The 25764-nt window shown below is 35.8% G+C and overlaps 1 protein-coding gene across 3 annotated transcripts; it reads left to right on the plus strand.

Annotated features, from left to right (window-relative positions):
• Positions 1-163: 163 nt before the first annotated feature.
• On the plus strand, positions 164-21145 carry LOC121368410 (protein RFT1 homolog). 3 transcript variants are annotated; one of them, XM_041493127.1, is made up of 15 exons: positions 164-232; positions 2144-2275; positions 2842-2927; positions 4133-4249; positions 5563-5752; positions 6428-6529; positions 7527-7661; positions 9812-9890; positions 10348-10398; positions 11941-12071; positions 13091-13235; positions 15022-15127; positions 16669-16797; positions 19285-19405; positions 20943-21145. In XM_041493127.1, the coding sequence occupies exons 2-15, from the start codon at positions 2177-2179 to the stop codon at positions 21114-21116; spliced, it is 1665 nt and encodes a 554-aa protein (XP_041349061.1). In that variant the 5' UTR covers positions 164-232; positions 2144-2176; the 3' UTR covers positions 21117-21145. The 3 variants fall into 3 exon arrangements, with proteins under 3 accessions (XP_041349061.1, XP_041349060.1, XP_041349059.1); XM_041493126.1 differs by lacking the exon at positions 164-232 and adding an exon at positions 302-396; XM_041493125.1 differs by lacking the exon at positions 164-232 and adding an exon at positions 355-474.
• The last annotated feature ends 4619 nt before the right edge of the window (positions 21146-25764 follow it).

Genomic DNA, 25764 nt, shown 5'->3' on the forward strand with positions numbered 1-25764 from the left:
AATGTATGTTCGCAATGGTTTATGTTGTTAGTGCCAACGAGAACCCGTTCTATGGGCAATCTTCGCTTGATGTTGGGCAGTTTAACATGGGTTTCAATGGCAGATGACATCTGTGTAGTGAGACCTAAGCGTTCTCGCAAATGAAGTCTGTTTAGTATCTGTTTTAATTTAAAGACGATGAAGAAAAATAATTTTTTTAAACATGAGCCGAATTTTCTACTAAAACAATAAGGTATTGATACTTTTGAAAAAAGAAAGAAATGCTGTCAGAAACTAAGACACAATGAAGTCGGTAGCTACACATAAGCGTCCGTGCTTTAGACAAAACGTCAATGTAGTCACATTATACTACCACGTGACCATTACACGTCCAAAATGTCTGCGCCCACGTAACAGGTTTAAATTTAAATACAATAATATTGTTTCTTTATGTCATTTGGTAAAAAGATGAGCAGAAACAGTGCCATGGCAAATGTACCTAAACTGTACTTAGAGTGAACTGTCTTTCCTGTTCTTTTATTCTTTCTTTGAACAGTACCTCGGTAACCAGGGCTTTAGATTGCACCAACAATGGGGAACATCAACCAGTCAGGCGAAACATTTTGTGCCCAAAATACATATGCCCAAATTAAGTACATGTACAAACATGCTGACCTCAAAACATGCTGACCTCAAAACATGCTGACCTCAAAATCACTGATTGGATTAAGATAAATTGAAATGCATTTCTCAATATTCACAACTATGCAAAATATCTATATATTACATCATTATCCAGGAGTAATCAATAGTTGCGCACCTAAGAACAAACAGTTTACAAAGTAAAAGTAAAGTTTGTTTTATTTAATGACGCCACTAAAGCACATTAATTTTTGTATCTTATCATCGGCTATTGGACGTCAAACATATGGTCATTTTGACACTGTTTTTAAGAGGAAACAAATATTATTTACTTAAATAGTTGGTCCCTTGCTGTATATAACATACTATATGTTATTAATATTTACTGCCAAATTCATTTGCCAAATCGTTCTAGCCATGACTGGTATATCAAAGGTTGTGGCATGTGCTATTCTGTCTGTGGGATTGTGCATATAAAATATCCCTTGCTGCTAATAGAAAAGAATAGCTCATGAAGCAGGTTTCCTGTCCCAATATCTGTGTGGTTCTTAACCATATGTCTGACGCCATATAACCGTACATAAATGGTATTGAGTGCGTTGTTAAATAAAACATTTCCTTCCTTCCTTCCTTCATTTGCCAAAGCAAGTTTTTAAATGGAACCCACTTTTGGCATACTATGTAAAAAAATAACGAATAGTCGCACAGTCCATTCTGGTTACATGTTTGACAATTTGCGTCTGGATCCTTATATTAGGTAATAGAGAAAACAGACTTTTCACTGATGGAAAAAACAAATGATTTAAATCACTTTTCAAAATGTTTTTCATTTAAGATATATTCTGTTATTAGTGTTAATGGACCAGGAAGTGTTATTTTATATGTTAATAAATGTGATGTCACTGGTTCGTTTGTGCTCACAAGCTTTAAAAAAAAAAGTGATGTGCTCGACTATTGATTATTCTACGATGGTGGAATCTCGAAAAATAAATTTCTAAAAAATAAATAAATAAAAATTAAAAAATGTCTCCAAATTCAATATATATATATACATAATGTTTCATTGACATTGATTTATTCACTTGTATATTGGACAAACAAAAAACTGTTGAAGGGGAAATTCCAGAAGTCTTTCCGAAAAGTTTTCATAAGTAAAATATTAACTACTCTATATTATCAGCTAACTTATGAAAGCTAACATCTTAAACAGTACGATATTACACTAGAATAGCTGCTTTACATTTGAACACAGTAAAGCAGGAATCCTATGTGAAATGTTGATCACGCACTTGTGTTAGTTGATAATTTTTGAGGCACAATGTCACTAACAAATATTGTAGTGAGTTAACCAACCACTGGATTGAGTAAAATTAGGGGATGAATCTGTTTTGGGTGAATTGACCTGCTATCTAAACAATGGCTACAGTAACGAAACTATACTGAAAAATAAAGCAAGAATTATTATAATTTCAAATTTTAAGTTCACATAATTATACCATTTTTTCCCCTTTTCTATATATAGGGCGTATCTGACTGAAATCAAAGTGAAGAAAGTATGTCTAAAATATTCAGGGCCAAGTCAGCTACAAAAATGAAAGGCTCAGATCTGCTTGCTGGGGCAACCAAGGCTGCCACCTACAATATGGTTTTACAGGTGAGTTCAGCAGGCCATTACTTCTTACATACTGCAGTGTAAGGCTTAAACGGACATTCTAAAAATTATGACGCAGGGGTAGAAATGAACATTCTATTTTTAAAATACATGTACATGTACATTTGTAATTATTATTTTCTTGTTCCAACCAGTGCACCACAACTGGACAAAGGCTGTGGTATGTGCTTTCCTATCGGTGGGAAGATGCATATAAAAGATCTCTTGCTTCATTAGGAAAAATGTATCAGGATTCCTCTGCTGACTACGAGTCAGAATTACCAATATCTATGTGGTCCTTAACCATATGTCCAATGCCATATAACCGTAAATAAAATGTGTTAAGTGCATCGTTAAATAAAATATTTCCTTCCTTGAGCAGCCAAACACTCCCAGTAGTAGGTTTTTCCGTATTTAAAAACACCCCAATTAAAATGCTGAAAACAAATGGAGATGAAAAGTTATTGCTCACAAAATATAGAGTTGGGTTGAATTTTTTTAGTTTTATTATATAAGCTTTGCCTAATGTGTTCATATGTAATATAACTGTATTTATTTTTCCTTTGAAGCTGACAATTCGAGTGATGACGTTCCTCTTGAATGCTTTTGTGTTGAGATTCATCTCTAGGGATCTCCTGGGTGTCGTCAATGTCAGGTAAGGATATTTTCTGTCAATGGTTTTAGCTCGCTTAATGTTATGCTTATGCAATCATAAGTTTAAAACCATGACTGTTTTCTACATGAGATTAAATCCACTGGCTTATTCTTCTACTTCTAATCTTAAACAATGTTTTATTAGGTCCACAAAAAGCTTCCTGAAATTTTGAATATTTTTCTTTGAATTACTTTACCTTAGTTTTTAAAAAAAGGACATGTCAGAATTACCAAATGTTTGACATTCAATAGCTGATGATTAATTAATCAATGCACTCGAGTGGTGTCGTTAAACAAAACAAACTTTATTTATTTAAAAAAAGGATAAATCCACTCATCCCCCCCCAAACCCCCCCCCCCCCCAAAAACAAATAAAAACAAAAAAAGAACCCCAAAACAGTGTTGTACTTAAGTATTTAAGATGGATATATGGCTTACTGTTACAACTCTCACATGAGGTGCAATACGTTTATTAACCCTTGTTCAAGTTGGTGCTCCACAACTGGTATATCAAAAGTGCATTTAATACCCCTCTTAATGTTATTAAGTGTTATATTTGTCATACCTAGATCAGATTTATAGGATATTAAACAAGCTTCTATTTCGTATCATGTTTATGTCCCGAGTGAAATACATTTCAGTTGTCACGACCTTTAGAGACAATGAAAATTATTTCACAAGGGACATAAACATGATAAAGAAATGGTAGCGAATTTAATATCCTATTTATTATCCATAATCGATCTTAATTTTTATCATTCAACTCGTTTGGTTGACGTTTCTGTACGGTTGTAGTGCACCAATCTATGACATCATCATGTGTCGTTGAAGTGTTACGTCCCACTTGGTTTTCTAATGGGATGTTTCACTTTAATATGTACCAAGATATTTTTAACAATATGGGTAATAAATACAGTTAGTGCATTAGTCTGTCCAAACCAGTTTCTGCATAATTAAGACTTTTGTGTAACCTGGCACAATCTCAAAGTCCTGTTCACTGACATCTGTGTATTATGGCACTCTGTGTATACCACTACATTTCATTAGTTTCCCTTGCATCCACTTTACTCAGTCTACTGCCCTATGACCTGACCTGACCTGACATGTATATGTGGCCTCAATAACTGAATAAGAATCTTGTCTTGTCTTATATATATATATATAATATTATGTATAGACAGTTGTATGAAAATGTTTCTTTTTCAGATTGATGTTGTTATATTCAACGACACTTTTTCTAGCCAAAGAAGCATTTGATAGAGCATGCCTAAGTAATATTGACAAGAAAAATTGGCGTCAAGTTATAAACCTTATTTGGTGTAGGTATGGAATTCAATTAAGAATTGACTGCAATTATTTTTTGGTTCATGCAAGTATGAACTGAAAAAACTATTTGCACACTGTATGATCCCGCGTAGAGGGTCATACAAAAGTGTGCACATTGTTGTTTCGGTTCATACTTGCATGAACCAAAAAATAATTGCGGTCAAATCTTATAATTAAATTTATATGCATACTTTAACAATACATAACTGAATTTATTTAGTTTAGCTTTAAATATGCCTGTAGTATTGTTTGTGTAAACTTCATTGATACTTATGTCGCGTAAGAATGCGAACGTTCATTCACTATTATTTGAATCAGGTGATTTTTTGTAAATGACGTCATTTCCTCTAGCTGCTGTGCATTTTTACGGATCATTTAGTTAGGCCTATATTGGAAGGAATTGTCCTATTCGTGTTTAGTTTATATTTTATGAAAGTGAATGAAGGGAACGTGTTTAACATTTATGCTGTCGGTGGAACCGTTTAATTTTTGCCAACAGCTGTTGTAAGCGATTTACAAGTAAGTTACAGGCGTGAACTTTCCTACATGATTTCTTTGGCCAATGACAGAGTCTCATGTCATGATTAGCGAAGAGGTTTTTTTTTTGTTGTGGGTTTTTTTTAATCAATGCGTATAGATCCATATGTCTACTCTGCTATAGCATTTTCCATTAATTTATCGTATACATTTTTTGTAGCTTTCACGTGTGTTTTCTTCAAAATATCTAAATATGATTGCCAGAATAATTTGGCTTGTTGCACTAAAGTAGTGCAAGTCAGGAAGGGGGGGGGGTGTAGTAGGCGTGGCTTAATGTTTTGGGTTCATCGAGATACGAAAAAAAATAGCACCTCTTGACCAATCAGATTGCCGTAAAGTGTATAGACGCAAAGAAAATTTAATTATTTTCATTTGATGTGTTAACATTTATTTTCTTTGGTGTTTGTGACAATTTATACTATGTTATTAACTGTTGTATTTGATTAAGTTTTGTAGTCATTTGATACTTTCATTTTCATGAAATATTAGCATTTGCCTAGCCTTGTTATATAGTATACTTGTGTATATCTTGTGCAAATGTTGATTTTCATAAAGCTAAACAATGTCTTGTCATATTCCATGGTTTTGACATGCAGCCTATTGTTTTTGTTAGCCCTAGGGAAAGAGACAAAATAATCTATTACACTATTACACATTGAAACAGGGTTATCTCTATCTGGTAAGCAAAAAATTATGACTAATAATACCGAAAAATTACCAAAGACTTGTATTTTGATATTTACCCATCTATTTTTTTTTTTCAACTTCCTGAGTGTCCCCACAGCTGTGGTTTGCTCAGGTATACTAGGCTTGATATGGGTCTACTGGCTGGACAAGCCAGACCCTGCAGTGGTGCCATACTACAACATTGGAGTCGTCTGCTTTGCCGTCTCGACTCTAATAGAAGTTATAGCCGAACCTCTCTGGGTGGTTGGCCAAGCGTTTCTCTTTGTCCGATTAAAGGTAATTGGAGCAAGCCTAGACTGAACATTGTACTTATAGCAGAGCATTTGTGGTACGTATTAATGACTATTCTATCTACATTAGCTGTATAAAAGAACTGTTGTGAAGTGTTGTTGTATACTTCACAAATTAAGAAGCATAACTGATATAATACAATACAGTAAGACAGAAACAGTTAAGAATTTTGGGAATTTTTTTTATAATATGTTATTATGGTAATGTTTGTTATTCTTATTGTACATTTTATAAATCCACAATCTCAGTTGTTTATTACAGTATTTAAAAAAAAAAAAAAGTTACATTTTGTCAGCACACACTTGTTATTTTTCACTATCAGCAAATTATTTCTGTTATACTTGTTAACAGTCGCTGTATTTATTGGGATAATATCTAGTTCTTTTCAACTTAACCTGACCTGATGTTAGAACCAGTCTATTGTCATATGGCAAAATGCCATTGGTTAGAGGTCAGGTTAAATATTCACGAAAAGAGAAAATTATCCAATTGTTTAGTACAAATTGGAAATTTGAATATGGGATTACTAGCTTGTACTTTATTGCATAATAAGATAGTTTTTTTTTACTATCTGTAATATTTGTTTTAAAAACCCCATCTGAAACACAATTTCACCTTCTGTAGTTTATAATGTTCTTAATTACTTGTATTTTTGCACAGGTTATTCTATTGGGATTTTCTCAAGCCATCAAGTGTTTTGTCACCATTCTTCTGGTCCTTTGTTTCCCAGAATGGGGTCTAATCAACTTCTGTATAGCACAGGTGAGTTGTCCAGTAAAGGGACCCTATCAAAACATATTGATGGCTTTCTACCGTCATATCTGTAGCGTTGTGGTTAAGCCATCGGACATACGGCTGGTAGGTACTAGGTTTACATCTCGGTACTGGCTCCCACCTGGAGCGAGTTTTAATGATTCAGTGGGAAGGTGTAAGACCACTACAACCTCTTTTCTCTCACTAACCACTAACAATTAACAACTAACCCACTGTCCTGGACAGACAGCCCAGATAACTGAGGTGTGTGCCCAGAACAGCATGCTTGAACCTTAATTGGATATAAGCACGAAAATAAGTTGTGATGAAAACAAAATGATGGCTTTCTGCCAAAATTATTGATTAAATTTTGTTAGGAAATGTAAAGATTATACTTTGAACAGCATGCCCATAAATAATTATAACCAAATCATTTCAGCATTTATTTCTTTTAACTGATAAATCTTCAAAAGTGGCTGACAGGTTAAGTGTGCAAGATTACACATACATGTTTTCCACCCATACTGTAATTGTTTGATGGCGAAGAACTGACTGCTGGTTTGATGGATATTAATCATAGATGTTTCTGTTTATTTTCCATTTTTATGCAGAATTGTTTGATGAAGCCGTTGTTTATGTCAACATCACATTACTATTTTAATATTTTAAAATAAATTATGCAAAAAGTATTATTGGAATGAACTAATTTGTAGTTAATTATCACCAATAAATGTAAACATAGCAATATATTGCACTTGCAACTAGGATAATGCGCCTTTAATTTAAGTTGTAAATATAATATTTTAATACAGTATTACAAATACAAAGCAATATATTTTCTTGAAAAAAAACCCTAAGCATTTTTCAAATTTGACAGTAAAACAGTCTAATTTCATTATAGATTAATGTCATCAGTTTTATGAGCATTCAGTTTTCTAAACATTGATGCTTCAGAAATCTTACCTTAAAATAATTATAGTAAACACTTTTTTTCTCTCTGTTCTAGGTATTGTCTGTGTTTTGCTATGTGTTGATGTACTACGGCTACTTTGTGCGGTACACGACACATGCCTGCAAGCGAGATGATGACTTTCCGTTACAGAGTATTAAAGACTTTTTCCCACGACATGTCCAGGGTGAGGTATGGATAAGACTACGATTATGAATCTTTAGTCACTAAGCATGTTTTATTTTTATGACATGTAAAACAAAGTTGCTGAAGGTAAAATATAGGTTTTGCTTTTTTAATGAAATTGGTGTCAACTTGGGTTGGGGTGTAGCTCAGTAATAAAATGTTCACCTAAGGGTCACCTTGATGGGTCATAGAGTCAATTGCCTTTACTGAACACTCTAGCCAGTGCACCACGACTGGTACATCAAAGGCAGTGGTATGTGCTATCCTGTGTATGGGGTGGTGCATATTAAAGATCCCTTGCTGCTAATCGAAAAGAGTAGCCCATGAAGTGGCGACAGCGGGTTTCCTCCCTCAATATCTGTGTGGTCCTTAACTATATGTCCGACACCATATAACCATAAATAAAATATGTTGAGTGCGTCGTTAACTAAACCATTTCCTTCCTTTTACTGAACACATCAGTATTCACACACCACCACCCCCCCCCCCCCCCCCCCACACCCACACACACACATACCCCATGTAAACCAAATGCTTTTATTTAAAAATGCACTCAGCATATATTCATTTATGGGTGTATGGCATTGGACATATGGTTAAGGACCACACATAGCGAGAGAGGAAACCCGCTGTCTTCACGCCATGGACTACTTTAAAAAAAAATATTATCAACAAGGGATCTTTTACATGCATCATCCCAAAGATAGGTAGTATATACCATGGACTTTGTTACACCAACTGTAGAGAATTGGCTGGAACAAGAAATAGCCCAGTAGGCCTACAGATGGGGATTGATCTTACACCAACTGTAGAGAATTGGCTGGAACAAGAAATAGCCCAGTAGGCCCACAGATGGGGATTGATCTTACATCAACGGCACATTAGGCAAGTGTTTTACCACTGGGCTACGTCCCACCCCACTGAGAGAATAACACAGTAAGATGTTGATTCTTAAATCATCATCTTGTTAAAGACACTTATCTTAGTAGTATCAATCCCTGTCGGTGGGCCCATTGGTCTATTTTTCATTCCAGCCAGTGCACCATGACTGGTATATCAAAGGCCATGGTATGTGCCATCCTGTTTGTGGGATGGTGCATATAAAAGATCCCTTGATATTAATGGAAATATGTAGCAGATTTCCTCTCTAAGACTATTTGTCCAATAGCCAATGATTAATGATCAATGTGCTCTAGTGGCGTCATTAAACAGGAAGGAAATGTTTTATTGAACAATGCACTCGTCACATTTTATTTCCGGTTATATGGAGTTGGACATATGGTTAACCACCACACAGATATTGAGATAGGAAACCCGCTGTTGACACTTCAGGGGCTACTCTTTTTGATTAGTAGCAAGGGATCTTTTATATGCACCATCCCACAGACAGGATAGTACAAACCACAGCCTTTGTTATACCAGTTGTGGAGCACTGGCTGGAATGAGAAATAGCCCAATCAGGTGAGCACTGTACCCATGTCATTAAACAAAACAAACTTTAACTTACCTCTTTACCGGCCTCGGTGGCGTCGTGGCAGGCCATCGGTCTACAGGCTGGTAGGTACTGGGTTCGGATCCCAGTCGAGGCATGGGATTTTTAATCGAGATACCGACTCCAAACCCTGAGTGAGTGCTCCGCAAGGCTCAGTGGGTAGGTGTAAACCACTTGCACCGACCAGTGATCCATAACTGGTTCAACAAAGGCCATGGTTTGTGCTATCCTGCCTGTGGGAAGCGCAAATAAAAGATCCCTTGCTGCCTGTCGTAAAAAGAGTAGCCTATGTGGCGACAGCGGGTTTCCTCTAAAAACAGTGTCAGAATGACCATATGTTTGACGTCCAATAGCCGATGATAAGATTAAAAATCAATGTGCTCTAGCGGCGTCGTTAAATAAAACAAACTTTACTTTTTTTAACTTACCTCAGTAAATCAGGCAGTGTAAAATGTTTACAGCTTTTCCTACCATTAAAATTACACATTACTTCTTGGTTATGTAATAATTTTTGACAAATCTAATGTGTTTGTGGTTGTCCTAGAGTTTAAGTAGCTCAAAATACATTTCTTGTGAAAGAGAAAAGATACATACATACATACCTTGGAAACCAGGGTCAGTGAGTTTAAAATCATACATAACTAAATAAGTATTTTACTTGCAGTCTTTCATTGACAACCGACTGGCAAGTTTGACGTGGAGTTTCTTCAAACAGAGCTTTTTAAAGCAGATTCTTACAGAAGGTAGGTGTTTTTCTTATTTTATTTCTCTCTTTACCGCATCCAATATGTCATATTAGCTTGAGAACAATATGTCTTCAGGCCTTGACCATAACTTTTTTCAGTGGTAGCCCACCAGGCTTCCAGGTTATGAAATCTGGTAGCCCTCAGTAAAATTGGTAGCCCATAATTTTTAATAAACTTTTAAAAAAGGAGAGAAAAAAGCCAAATAATTTATTTTTATTTAAATGTTTTAGGATGTTTTTATTTAGGTGTTTAAGCATCTTGTAACTGGAGGTACCAAAAAATCTAGTAGTCTGGCGGATTACTAGGTTTAGACATCTGGTAGCCCAAGTGAGAAATTGGTAGCCAAAACACCATGGGCTACTGCTACGGTCGAACGCTGGTCTTGTATGAACGATATGTTAAAAATATTCACTGTTCTCACAATGTTAAATAATATACTGTTTTTATATTTCAGGAGAAAAGTTTGTAATGACATTTCTCGATGTTCTCAGTTTTGCAGACCAAGGTTTGTCTAATTTGGAATATTTATTACAATGAAACCCCTCAAAACCAGATTTCCCTCAAAAACTGGATGTTGTTCATAGACTTTGTTATGAGCCCATCTATGATGGGTCCTATTATAGTATGGAATTGTTCGTCTCTACGTCCATCCATCTGTTAACTTTTTTGGACCATATCTTGCATACAGATGCATACAGGACCATCAAACCTCACATGTAGGAACAACTTGGGATGGCGGTGTGTTGCATACTATTACTAGGTCACTGTGACCTACTTTTTACAGTCTACTGCAAATAATGGTAAATATCTTGCATACAGATGCATACAGGACCATCAAACCTTACATGTAGGAACAACTTTGGATGGCGGTGTGTCATGTACTATTACTAGGTCACTGTGACCTACTTTTCACGGTCTACTGCACATAACAGTATATCCTTGTTCAGATCATATCTTGCATACAGATCTATACAGTACCATCAAACCTTACATGTACGAACAACTTGGGATGGCAGTGTGTCGTGTACTATTACTAGGTCACTGTGACCTACATTTCACGGTCTACTGCACATAACAGTATCTTGCATACAGATGCATACAGGACCATCAAACCACATGTAGGAACAACTTAGTATGGTGGTTGGTCCAAAACAAACTGTTCATCCATCCCATTGAAAAAAATTCACATAATTAGACTTGAATCATACTCATAACATATTCATTTTCCATCAAACTCCTGATGGGCTTATTATGTACCTCACCAGTACACTTGTTTAAATATCAGAACAGAACAGAACCTCTTTAAACCAGATACCCCTAAAATCTCAACTTCGTACTTGGTTCCATGGTTGTCTGGTTTAAGGGAGTTTCACTGTATATATTTTATAAATTTATAAAAAATATCATGTCTTCTATATCAAAAATGAAAAAAAAAAAAACCCAGAGGATGAAGAATGAAATGTTTTACTTAATGACGCACTCAACACATTTTTATTAACGGTTATATGGCGTCAGACATATGGTTAAGGACCACACATATTTTGAGAGGAAACCCGCTGTCGCCACTACATGGGCTACTCTTTCCGATTAGCAGCAAGGGATCTTTTATTTGCGCTTTCCACAGGCAGGAAAGCACAAACCATGGCCTTTGTTGAACCAGTTATGGATCACTGGTCGGTGCAAGTGGTTTACACCAACCCATTGAGCCTTGCGGAGCACTCACTCACGGTTTGGAGTCGGTATCTGGATTACAAATCCCATGCCTCGACTGGGATCCGAACCCAGTACCTACCAGCCTGTAGACCGATGGCCTAACCACGACGCCACCGAGGCCGGTCAAACAGAGGATAAAAACTAAAATCTGTTTATAAAACTATTGTCACTGTGGGAAAGAAGAGAATTTTGGTAAGGTTTATATGAAACCAGAATGTAAGAAGGAAAACATTTAATTCCATGGCATGTCTTCTTTCTTTATAGATGTTCAATATCTGGTGATGTACAGTTTGTTCAAAGCATTAATAAAATAGGAATATTTCCTTGTTTTCAGGTGTTTACGACGTCATCAATAATCTGGGTTCAATGGCAGCTCGTTTTATATTTCTGCCCATCGAGGAAAATGGTTACCTGTTCTTTTCTCAGTCACTTACTAGAGGATTACCAGCAAAACAACAGTCTGCGGTAGGTACATATATGCAACAAAATTAATTAAGGACCAGTAAATATTTTTGGCATTTTTCTTTATATCGCGGTTGGTGTAGGATCGATCCCCATCGGTGGGCACATTGGGCTATTTCTCATTCCAGCCAGTGCACCACGACTGGTATATTAAAGGCAGTGGTATGTGTTATTCTGTCTGTGCATATAACAAAATACCTTGCTATTAATGGAAATATGTAGCAGGTTTCTTCTTTAAGACTATATGTCAAAATACCAAATGTTTGACATCCAGTAGCTGATGATTAATAAATCAATGTGCTCTAGTGGTGTTGTTAAACAAAACAAACCTTTTTTCTTTATATATAACACAAAATATGTTTGTTTTTCATTATACAAAGCATGCATCACTTGTTAAAATGTATACAAACAACTAGCAAAAATGTCCACTGGTCCTTACTTAATTTTGTTGAGGATATTTGGAAATCTCTTCTCTTTTTTCTCATTTCGATGGAGTAAACAATTTTATTTATGATTCAGGGAGCTCTTCTTTTCTTTTTTTTTTTTTTTGATGGAGTAAACAATAATTTTATTTATAATTCAGGAATATTTAAAAAAGTAAACGATGCCATAAATATCAATTTAAAAATCTTCATGTCATTTACAGGCCAGTTAGTTTATGCCCACAAACCACCACCACCACCACCCCACCCCCCACCAACCCCGCAAAACAACCAAGAACTAATAGAGATACATGTATTCCGGGGTTATATTTTTTAAAAGATGGTTAACAGAATTATCTGGGGCTTTGGTAAATGATACATGATTATTTTATTACAATCTGAATTAAATATCAATAACACGAGCATAAAAATGATATTTAGTGAAGAGGGGTAAGACTGAAAAAATTATTGTTTATGGATCTTTATTTTTAACTGATTAAAAATTGTGTGTACGGTAATTTATATTAATTTAGATTTCGATAAATGTTTAGGTCGCTAATATTTTACGATTTACAGCATTATGTTTGCTTGTCTACATAGGAATCTCTAGCATTTTGCAGCCAGGTTCTGGGAGTCTTGTTGAAAGTAGTCACCCTGATCGGATCTCTCATCCTAGTGTTTGGTTACTCGTTCTCATTCCTTGCACTAGATCTCTACGGAGGCAGTATTCTCAGTTCAGGGGCAGGTAACTCTACATTTATAAAACAATCAACTATCAATTAAACCATCATCAGGCTCATGTTCAGGGAGTGAGTTGTGATGGTTGAACACATACCCTCCTCTGCTCAAACAAATTTTCTCTTTTTAAAAAAACTTATTTTCTGGGGAAACATGTCTCGATCTCCCTAGACACTTTGGTCGTCACAGTCACATTACATGTGCATAAATTCCTGCACATGTGCCTAATCATTACTACAAATAATAATTTAATATAAATGACAACAAAGAACATGAAATGTTTTGTTTCACAACATTTGAGTTTGTTATTTACGGTAATCAGAAGGTGTTACATATCAAACATGGTAATTATGACACTAGACAGACCTGGAGGGGAGGACGTGATTGAAAATGTATGTTTTTTTTGTCCTCTATATAAATAAAGATAAAAATCTGGCTTGCACTCCACATCCTACCCCACTAGAGACTGTACCTTCCTCCACTAAATATTGTGGCCCTCTATTCCAAATATCATTCCTACAGACCTGCTTGATGTAGGGAGTATATGAGGAAAAACCTGCTTTCACCACTTAGGCTACACTTTCTCAATGGCAGCATGGTATTTTAAATGATTTTCTACCAACAGAATAGCTCAAACCATGACCCCTTGTATACCAATCATGGAATTGGTTGGAATTAGAAAAGCACACTGGGTTCACCAAGAGCAGTTGATCATATGACCCATAGCACCTAAGATAAACACCATAACCTCTGAGCTGTATCCTGCAAAACCTTTCAAAACCGGACCCTCTGTAAACCAGAATTCCCTTAAAACCAGATTTTTTTTTCGGTCCCTTTTTAAATATCAGTACAGAAGAGAACCTCTTTAAACCACACATTATACTTGGCTTCGAGGATATCTGGTTTAGAGGAGTTTCCCTGTATCTTTTTCCCCCCATTAATTTGTCATGTTTCTTATTATTGACTTTTCACCATGATTTCATCAAGTGAGATAGAAACCCTTTTTTCACTGTAAAAAATAATCATCGGAGAGACAGTACAGTTATTGAAAAATGGGCTCCAGTTTATATATTATTTTTTGAACTTCTAAAAAAATAATGGTGGCCCTAAATATATGGTTGACTCAAAGATAAAAACCATTGGGCTATTTCTCATTCCAGCCAGTGCACCACAACTGGTATTTCAAAAGCCGTGGTATATGCTATCCTGTCTGTGGGATGGTGCATATAAAAGATCCCTTGCTATTAATGAAAAAAACGTAGCGGGTTTTCTCTCTACGACTATATGTTAAAATTACCAGATGTTTGACATCAAATAGCCGATGATTAATATATGAATGTGCTCTAGTGGTGTCATTAAATAAAACAAACAAGAGTTTCTTTTGTTTAACGACACCACTAGATTTATTATTTAATCTATTGGATGTCAAACATTTGGTAATTCTTATATGTAATCTTTGAGAGGAAACCTACATTTTTCTTTAACTAAGATAAAAATTTCAAATAATTTCCTTATTAAGATCACCCCACATATTACAAAATGTATCCTTTTTAAGTTGAAATATGTGAATTTGTTTGACATGCTCCAACATGAAAACAAATTGTACCTACATTTTCATGGAGAAAGGATGTCTTATAAGCTGTAAGGTCAAGTAAAGTATTGAAATGAAATGAGTTGAAAGTGCTCTTCTAAGAGCTATAGATGCCCTTGATAAAATGTTTAACTTGTATCACTTTGGATTGTGTTCACTTTTTCTTTATCATGATACCAACGTATTAAATTTGTTCCATCAGGGCCGATGCTGTTGAGGTGGTACTGTGTGTATGTCTTGGTAATAGCCGTCAATGGTACAACTGAGGGGTTTGTGTTTGCTGCAATGAGCAAGGAAGAAGTTGATAGGTAAATTGTTATATACGATGCGGTCTTCAGATACTTCAGGGCTCCAACTTAAAATGGACAAACCCAGTTTTAGCCCATGAAAATGCACACTAAATTTAGTTAATCTACAAACCTGTAACACATTTGGATAAAGTTACAATTGAGTGAAGCATGAGTCTTTGACTTTGAAATGGTGAAATACCCTCTAAAAATAGACTAAAACTCAACTCCATAACTGTTACTTCTCAGACACACAGGCATTTTTTAAAATATGATAAATGCATTTTGTGATATTAAAAACACCAGGATGACTAAAAACACTTTGAATGTATGGAAATGGATAACCTAAACAATAAAATCTAAGTAAAGTATGATTTCAGTTATCAAAAACGGCTCTAATAGTAAAAAAATATGCCTTAGTGTTTAAAAACTAGGGTACGTCCCTTTAAGAATTTGTTTTTTTACAGCAATTTTAAAACGTTTTTGCCTTAGGCAAATGCACAGATGCTTACCTATGGCACGTTTCAGCCTTCCTACAGCAATTTTAAACCAGTAACCTTTTCAACAAATAAACACAAAATTAAAAACCAAAACTTTTGCCTTCAACCAAAGTCAATCATTCTTATCCAGTGGCAAAAAACCCAAATGCCATCTGTAAAGCCCCAAACCTACAGCAATTCATATTGCAGTTACAGTAATTGCCATTGGTGCCAGCATTAAGTTCAAACCCTGTTCTTTATTAATTTTAAGGCACAATTTTATGCAATTTTGATGACATATTAAACATCCTTGGTGTGAACATTTTAAGAATGGAATGTTTTTATAATGTGTAACAGAAAAATCAACCTCCACCGTGGGGATTCGAACCACGGTCTCTCAATACGAGAATCCAGCACTCTACCAACTCGGCTAATAGGGAAAATCCCACAAGCTACTGCCAGTAGGAGCACTTTATACCAATACTACTATAATTGTATTAAGCACCAATACAGTAATATTTGGTTTGTAAAAGAAGAATGGACAGATTGACAGAATACACAAGTATGAGTATTTTACTCTGCTTGTAAAAGGCCCTGGGTTCAGTACATGACATCTCCAATGTCTGACTAATGCATCAATAGACAGATTATATGAGTTCTGGTATTTCACTATTGATCAGATTAATGAATTACAAGTTATGTGTCTTATTTAAGTAAATAGAATATCAAGGGCTAACAACGAGAACTGTCGAGCGTGGTTCACTATTTAACCTTTTCGCTTGTTTTTAATGGATTTTTCTTTCTTGTAGAATGATGCAAAACTATATAATTTGAAAATAATAAAATAAAAATCTTTTTAAGACCTTTTACTTTGTTTGAAACATCAAACCTTAACTTTGGGCATATATATGCCAGTTTGGACTTTCGGCCTGCAACGTGTTTGTTTACTGCTCAGTAGACTAAGAAAATATGTCTGGGAATATTTAGTAATTATTAAATGAATGACAGGATGATATGTGATTATTTACTGAACAAATTGATGTAATATGTGATAATTTAGATGTTACGTGGTACCTATTTTAGATATAACAAGAAAATGTTGGTGTTCTCTGTGGTTTTTCTTCTGTCTTCATGGCTGTTGACACGACAATTTGGTAGTGTCGGATTCATCATAGCAAACTGTCTCAACATGCTGGCTCGCATTGCACACAGGTGGGTGGACAACTTGTTTTTATGCTAAAATACTCAAGACTAAAATAAACTGACCGTGTATCATGACGTTCCTAGACCACATCTGCAATTAAGAAAATGTCTACGGCAACTAAAACATTTTATACTGTCTGTATAAAAAGTAGGAGGCACCATCTGGCACCTAGACAGAAAAGTTAATGTAGATGGATGTAGTCCACAGCAAAAACAAAGGGCCGCAGAGAACTAAAAACTCCACAGCATTTCTGATTGCCATGGGCAATTGCAGATGTTGCCTAGAAAATTATATAGTGCTTCAATTTTGCGAGGGACACATTGAAATTATTTCATGCAAATAAATTTTATTTAAACTGTAGTACCAGGCAGTAAGTTTAATATGTTACCTGATTTGTAATAACATATTTTATTTAAAAGCATGTGAGCATTAGAACTAGTTTTCTTATTCAGTCTGAGCCAGTATTACAGATGAATTTGAGATATCAGTTACTCCTAGTATAGTTATTTATTATAAAGTTAAAGTTTGTTTTCTTTCACGACACCACTAGAGCACATTGATTTATTAATTATTAACTATTGGATGTCAAACATTTGGTCATTCTGACATATAGTCTTTGAGAGGAAACACACTACATTTTTCTATTAGCAGCAAGGGATATTTTGTATGCAGCATCCCACCGGCAGGATAGCACATACCATGGCCTTTGATATACCAGGCATGGTGCACTGGCTTTATTTATAATAAAAAATAACATGAGTATAAATAACACGAGGAGACTTGGAACACAAATCTGTTTTGTTTCTTCTACAGTGTGCATAGAAAAGTAATACATGTATGTATAATAGTATTACTTGTCCAATGAATGGATCATAAAATATCATATACTACTCAAAAGAATTTAAGGGTCAGACGATATTTTCGACATTATTTTCTGAATGTCAATTATATTAGCTAGACCATAATGTCACGCATGGTATTTTTCCATTTTGACGAAAGTGGGTCTAAGCAACCCATAAATGAATTAAAATCCACTGTCATTGACACTGTCGATTAGTTCTAATGGCGAAAACATGCTTACATTTGCACGTAAATTAGGGCGAAAGCGAAAGGTCTGCTAAGTGCCCATAACTAGCTTTTTCACAAAGCGCTTCATTTGCACGCTTTGCATGTGTATTCCATGTTCCCAATGCTGAATTTCCGTATAATTGGAGCTTGCGTTCGTGTACGGTGCACACTCCAAATTCGACAATGGTACGACATCAACTGACTATCGAAGATCGAGGAAGGGCTATTGCTTGGCTTCAGGATGGCAATATGCAAAGAAATGTTGCTCTGAGACTTGGTGTCAGTCAGAGAGTCGTTGGCCGACTGTGGCAACGGTACCAAGCAACGAATTCTGTTCGAAATTGTCCACGTTCGGGAAGACCCCGAAGCACTACAAATAGAGAGGACTGCTACATCACCAATATGGCTCTACGTCAACGCACAACCACTGCACGCTGATTACGTGACAATCTGTGGACTGCGACTGGAACTCAAGTGTCTGATCAAACCATACGCAATCGTCTGAGAGCCAATAATCTACGCTGCCGTCGCCAGGCTGTTCTACCACCACTCCTACCACGTCACAGAACGGCCAGACGGCGGTGGCAACGTGTTCAGTGGGGTCGAGTGATGTTCACTGACGAGTCCAGGTTTAGTCTCCAGTTCAACGATGGTTGGGTTCGTGTCTACAGACGTCCTGGGGAGTGCTTCGCTGACGTTAACATTAGACAACGTCACCGGTTCGGTGGTGGCAGCGTCATGGTGTGGGGCGGCATCTCTATCCACCACAGGAACCCCCCTCTATGTGGTGGATGGCAATCTGAATGGAATCCGCTATCTGAATGAGATTATCCGGCCGTTGGTTCTCCCAGGCCTTCAGCAGATTGGCGGCGGGGCAGTTCTGCAGGATGACAATGCCTTTCTCAGACAACAAGGTATCACCAGGATGGATTGGCCAGCATATTCGCCTGACTTGGCCCCAATAGAGAACGCCTGGGACGAATTAGGCAGGAGAGTTCGGGATAACCATGCCCCTCCGGCCAACCTTCATGATCTGGGTCAACTTCTTATGGCAGAGTGGTAGGCCATTCCCCAGGAGTTCTTCAGACATCTGATCAACAGCATGAGGCAACGATGTGTCGAGTGTATTCGCGCCAGGGGTGGATTCACACTATTAAACGAATGTTCTAATGTGTAAAATCCATGTTTGACAACCTTCAACTTTGACAGCATGTCATGTGACTTTCTTGTATACAGTGACGTTTATTTGTGGTTTTTTGTAAATATGGAACAATAAATTAAATTTTTGGTGTAGTTTACATCATCAATCTAATACACTCTGAAACTTATTTGGTTATAAATTTTTGACCCTTAAATTCTTTTGAGTAGTATATTTATATTACTTTTACAGTACAGAGATTTTAAAATATAATATTTATGTTTTTCAGCATCTACTTTATTGTGAACTATTTTAAAGAAAGCCATCACAAGCCTTTGGAGTCCTTTGTTTCTTCCTTCCCAGTTTTAGTTACACTAATAGCATCATTCTTCATTACATATCTTTCAGAGGTAGGTCTATGAATAAAGTTAAAGTTAAAGTTTGTTTTGTTTAACGACACCACTAGAGCATGTTGATTAATCAAACATTTGGTAATTCTGACAAGTAGTCAACTGCTACATTTTTCCTAATGCAGTAAGGGATCTTTTATATGCACTTTCCAACAGGCAGGAAAGCACATACCATGGCCATTGACCAGTTGTGGTGCACTGGTTGGAACGAGAAAATAATAATTACAAATGTACATGTATATTAAAAATAGAATGTCCATTTCTATCCCTGCGTCAGGTAAATGGATCCACCAAGGTGGTTCGATCCTGCTACACTTAGCTGTCTATGAATAATGCATAGGTTTATGTATTTAGATTTTTAATTGTTTTGTTTGGGGTTTTATTTTTGTTACTTGTACAAGAAATTATAACAAAGCTCAGGGCTTCAAGAACAACTGAAAATCTTCTTTAAAAAGTGTATTAAACATTTTTGTTCAGTCGCTGGCAATAATTAAAAGAATTCAACTTGTTTTTTTCCAAAGCTACATCCACTAAATGCATCTCAATATTTTATTCATGGTCCCCATTAGTGATTTGACGAATTATCTCCCCTTCACAACTTTGACATTAGTTGTCTATGTTGTTCACAGCTATTATACTACCACACAAGTTAGTCACATTTAATGACATCATGTAGACAGTACGGCCTCCACGAGTCCAAAATATTGCACTCAAGTACTCGAGGGTCAAACTGGACCCAGACCCGAGTACCCGACACTTACACTAGATGATAATGAGACTAAGGAATAAGTGAAATAGCATTATGCATCTTAATTCCAGCACTGAACATGGATGCCAAATCATGCCATTGTATAAGCATTTACAAACCAGTTGGTACATTCAGTATTGTGACGGACGGCCAGATTGAAAAGAGAAACTAGTGTATGATCATATAAATTATTGCATAACTTGTATTACTGATTAGATACTGCTGAAATTAATGCCCTACATTGTCTCACGAGTACGGGTACTCGAGTCCTGTGAACAGAGTTAGCCCATGTCCAAGTACTCAAATACTAATGGAGACCCTAGTACCGTAAACAGAGAACATTTTGTTTTCAAAATCTTGATTAGCAACATTTTTAGTCAATTAAATTTTGATTAGCAACTACTGCTTCATGTTTTAAAATCATGTCACAATGTCTGTAACTAGTGTAGCCTATTGTGATACTCAACAAAATGTTCCCAGGTAGACCAAGTATAATAGTTACACAAAGAAATAGTTTAGTGTCACTAAGGTGAGATTAGTATTGTGGGTTAATATGCAGTTATTAGAATGAGACTGGTATGATAAACTGTATAAAGTTACAAGAATTTTACTTGTGTTTGTTTGGCAAATAAGCATGTCTGCAAATTACAGTGTACGTCTAAAACAAATGGGGCTGAATTTAGAAAACCTGTTTTAGTCTTACACATGTATAACTACATATATTTAAGAAAAACAGGCTTTGTAAATGTGGCCCATTATGGGGTTTTTTATTGTTTCTTTTTTTTCCAGATCACATTTTGCTGTAATAAAGGAATTTCTGGAAGAATAATTCATATTTGTGTTGGTGGACTCTGTGGGCTGGTGGTCCTTTTAGTCATATATAGATCGGAAGTTAGCTTGGTGACATTTGTGAAAGAGCAGTACAGATCAAGGAATAAACAGCATGTTCAGAAACATAGGTGACGAACAAAAATAAAATAAATTTTAAAACAGATAGGTTTTTCTTTGTTTTGGATTGGTAGACCATTTGTTTGTTCTGATGTGTCTTCTTATTAGTCCCCTACCGGTCCAACCGGAGGGGACTATGAGTTTCATCTCCATCCTTCTGTCTGTCTGTCTGTCTCACATATAGTTTTCCAGATTTTTTTCACAATGCTTTATCATGTACTGTTACAGATCAAGTTTGACTTTCATGACGATCGACCCATTTTTGATGGAGTTATGGCCCTTAAACTTAGGAGATACAAAAATTAGTTTTCCGGACTTTTTCTTTTCTTGCAGTGACTTGAGATATTCAGCAGAAAGTTAGTGTATAGCTTTATCATGTACTGTTACGGATCAAGTTTGACTTTCATATGTGATTGACCCATTTTAGAGTTATGGCTGTTGATATGAAAATATGTTGGGCCCGGTAGGGGACAAGTATTGTTTTAGCAGGGTTTTCAGAATGGCTTTGAACATAAGATATAAATATAAAATAGACTCTTGTTTCACTCTATGGTAACTTTATGCAAATGTTTTACAGGTTTGTAGATTAACCAAACTTTGTTTTTATTTTCATTGGGTGTGCCAAGTTTATTTACGGATGTACCTTACAAACTGAATTGTCCTGTAAGTGGCAGGCTATGTAAGCAGGCTATGGTCTTGCCCTCCATCCCGAACCCCACTAAAGAAAAGAAAAGAAAAGAAAAGAAGAGGATGTTACATTGTAGCAGGTTCCAGAAAAAAACAATGGTTGATTTCTACCAAAATTACACACAAATAATTGTAATATTTTCACATTTTAGTCTTACAGGTACTTTCACTTAATGGCTTTCAAATAACAGCAGGCTAGCTGTGTGTAGGGATAAAATGAGTCACACCTGTCAGACCATTTTGTCACCATTAAACCATAATGTCCCTGGCGACAAAATGGTTCGATACAACACATATTTTAGGACACAAACAATATGAGGTGTATAATCATAATTTTTTTTTTTTTTTATTAACTCGACACACAGGATAAAATATTGCTTCCAAATTCGAATGTTTTTGTGTGTTGCTTTGTTTTTTGTGTTTAAGTATTATTTTATTGCAAATGACATGCGGAATGTAAGGGAATCTGTTTATAAAACGTGTCATTACTAATGATGCTTGATATAATATCATCTATGATTGGACCCTCAATAAAATTCACCCGTTTGACTGAAATAATGGGGTTTTAAACCTACACCAACCTCCCATGGGATGAGGAATGTTTTTTAGTCCCCTACCATAGTTTTCATCTCCATCATTTCGCACTGGCATAGGAAGTGGAGGGTGGCAAGGAAGGCATGTGCCCCCCACCCACTTTTAAGATATTTTGCTTTATAATAGTGTAAAAGTGTAAATATAAAAGTGTGCCCCCCCCCCCCCCCACACACTTTTTGGCACATTCCAGTGCCTGTTCCATCTGTCATTTTGTCTGTTTGTCGGTCTTCCCCTCCCCCCTCTCTCTCTTGTGGATGTTGAATTGAAAAAAACCTAACATTTGTTATTTTAAAAAGGGTATTTCAAACAATTTGTTGTGTGTGTGTACCATGTTGTGTGTGTATGTGTGTGTGTGTACCATGTGTGTGTATGTGTGTGTGTGTGTACCATGTTGTGTGTGTATGTGTGGTGAGACAGATGAGGGTAAGACATCTTTGCAAGCCAAGGTACCATTCCATACAGTTGATACTGCAGTATACTATAGGCCCCAACGGAATGGTAAGTTAGCATGCGAAAGTGAGGGTAGATGGATTGTCCTCGATGGACTATTCTAGTTTTTATAATATACCAGTCAGTGCCCCATGACCGGTATATCAGAGATGTGTTGACCTGTCTATGGGACAGTGCATATAAAAAAACAACATTCTTCTAATTCGGTAGGATTCGGTAGGAATAATATGTTGCACCAGGCTTCCGCACTCACTTCCCATGTGTTGAAACTATTAAACACCAAAGTGTCATAGATGATGTTTGCTGAGGTGTCATAAACAAAGATTCTTGACCTGTGTGTATGCGTGTCTCTGTCTCTGTATGTGTGTATATATGTATGTGTACAGTATGTATCTGTTATTACCAGATTGTTTTTTGGTATCTTCAATATCATATATTAGGAATAAAAATTGTATTATGCGAGCCTCTGTCAAGCATAATACATTATTTTTATTCCTAATATATCATATCGACGATACCGAATCACACGAGGGTAATAATCCCAAGCTTAATACAACGCGTTTTTGTAAACTGTACACACAACTTTAATTCCAGTCTGCCATTACTAGATATTCATCACTAGATGTCCTTAGCTACATCAAAATAAACTAGTGCGTAACATTTATGTTTTGTTTTGGGGGTTTTTAACGCTGGACAGCTTTCAGTGTAAAATTGCTATTGAAATGTTTTTATTTGACGACTGAATGCATACGTTAATTATGGAGTGTCACTCTAGTATGTTTGCTTAAATGTCAATAAACCTAGTGCCATGACCACGATTAATTTCTAAAGGGACATTCCTGAGTTTGCTGCAAATTTTAAGATGTTGTCGACTAACAGAGAAACAAAGTTTATGAGGGGTTAAGACATGCTTCCCGGAAAAAATATTGAAAAGAAAAAAAAAAGACAGAAAAATTTGCATAATCAAGTGGAGGGTTCGACTGCCGAAACCCACCCTCTGCACACACTCCTATGTTTGTAATTATATAAGAACTGCTTGTACAACTGTCACAAATTCCATAAAATTGTGTAGCGCAGTCATTACATCAAATGGAACGTCATTACGTAAAGCAGATAATTCTCGGAACCAGCGTGACGTCACACGGCCTAGTTACCGATCATCCGGGTCTTTGGGGGTGAAGCAAAGCCTTAGTGATTACTGTTTTACATAGAATAAAGTTATCATATTAACTTTTTGCATGCTTTGCATATTGTCATTTATATTCTGTAGCTAACACATAGTTGCAGCATGTCTTATGAGTATTATAGCAGCTTAGGTTGTCATATAAGAGAAACGAACAACGGGAATATGAATTAGTAGTCTATATTTATTACTGACATGTTTCCGTATAGCTTATATTGTCGAGGGGACCTGACTAGAGGCAGGTTGGACAGAACAATTTTTGTTGATGCAATTTTAAGGTAATATTCATTATAATTACTTTGAAATGATAAGATAATTATTAATATTATAATAATTATGATGTGGGCTACAAAATATATAATTTGTATGTATAATAATAAAATTTATATGCATGATTCAAGATAATTTTTATGATTTAACATAATTATTTTATTTCCAAATAGAATGTAATAATTAAACAATTGCAAAGTTGTTACTTTACAACTTTAAATTATAGTATTATTATGGTCATTCTTATTATATAAATGTATTGGCAACAGTGAAAATGTTCCACTGAATACATTCTTTTATTCTTTAAAAAAACCACCCCAGTTTCTTGAAATAATGAAATGATTTTGTTTTTACAGATTGTGAAATTATCTCATGATGTTGGCCTTCCTTACCGGTTGAATGCAGGCGAAAAGAAAATAGCAATAATAAAATATAGCCAACCTCAGACCTTGTCATCTAAGGGGAGTTATATCTCTCTCTAGCTACCCATCACTCCCCTGAGATTAGTTCAAGGAGAATAATATATAGCTCCCTTTGGCATGTGAATATTAATATTTTAAATTGTCCCCCATAATCTAAGTTAGGGTAGCAATTAATAACTCCCATATTATTTTCATGTCACGGTCTACAACCTACTAAAACACAGTGTTATCTCATCGAATAAACATATAACTGTTTTAATAATAGGGTTTAACATGGTATATTTATCAATAAAACACAAAAACTTACTTGAGTAAATAATGTTTAACACACAGATATATATATATATATATATATATATATATATATATATATATATATATATACGTTGTTTTATACCTAGTCAGTGGATATTGCAGATTTTGTCTTGGGCTGTACTGGAATTGTTATTGCAATTAAATTTAACATGTACAAAACTAAGATACAGGTGGAGAAAGGAGATGGGGCAAATATCATGACTGTTAGTAAACTGATCTGCATCAATATGCCTTCTGCTACACATATTTAACCTAAGTTGTGTTGTTTTGTTTTGTGTGGGTTTTTTTTTTTTGGGGGGGGGGGGGGGGTCATGAAAGTAGATGGAATTGTGTATTTTATTTACAGTATAATGTGGAAATCTTATCAATACACATGCTTTAACCATTTTGTTTGATGTTAACGTCGGTTATGGTTGACAAGCAACAACATTAAACTCCACGTAGTCGCATTCTGTGGGAAGCCATGGCGTTGCATAAAGTTTGTCACGTTTTAGTGCCTTTACCCAGAAGCGGCGTCTGGTCTCTTCTTTTCGAAATTTGTAAAACGATATTTTTTTTTTAACATCAAGTTATGGTTTATGCAGCCAACTGCACAACATGTTTTAAGCATCTTGGCCGTTAACTGTTGTAAATGATCGACTGAAATTGACTAAATTCACTATCAAACCATACGTAACTAAGGAGAAGCTTCACCGCGTCACGTGATAAACAATGGCGGATAGGGCCGAAGTACCCGTATGTT

This window comes from Gigantopelta aegis, chromosome 3, assembly GCF_016097555.1.
Source record: "Gigantopelta aegis isolate Gae_Host chromosome 3, Gae_host_genome, whole genome shotgun sequence".
Lineage (NCBI taxonomy): Eukaryota > Metazoa > Mollusca > Gastropoda > Neomphalida > Peltospiridae > Gigantopelta > Gigantopelta aegis.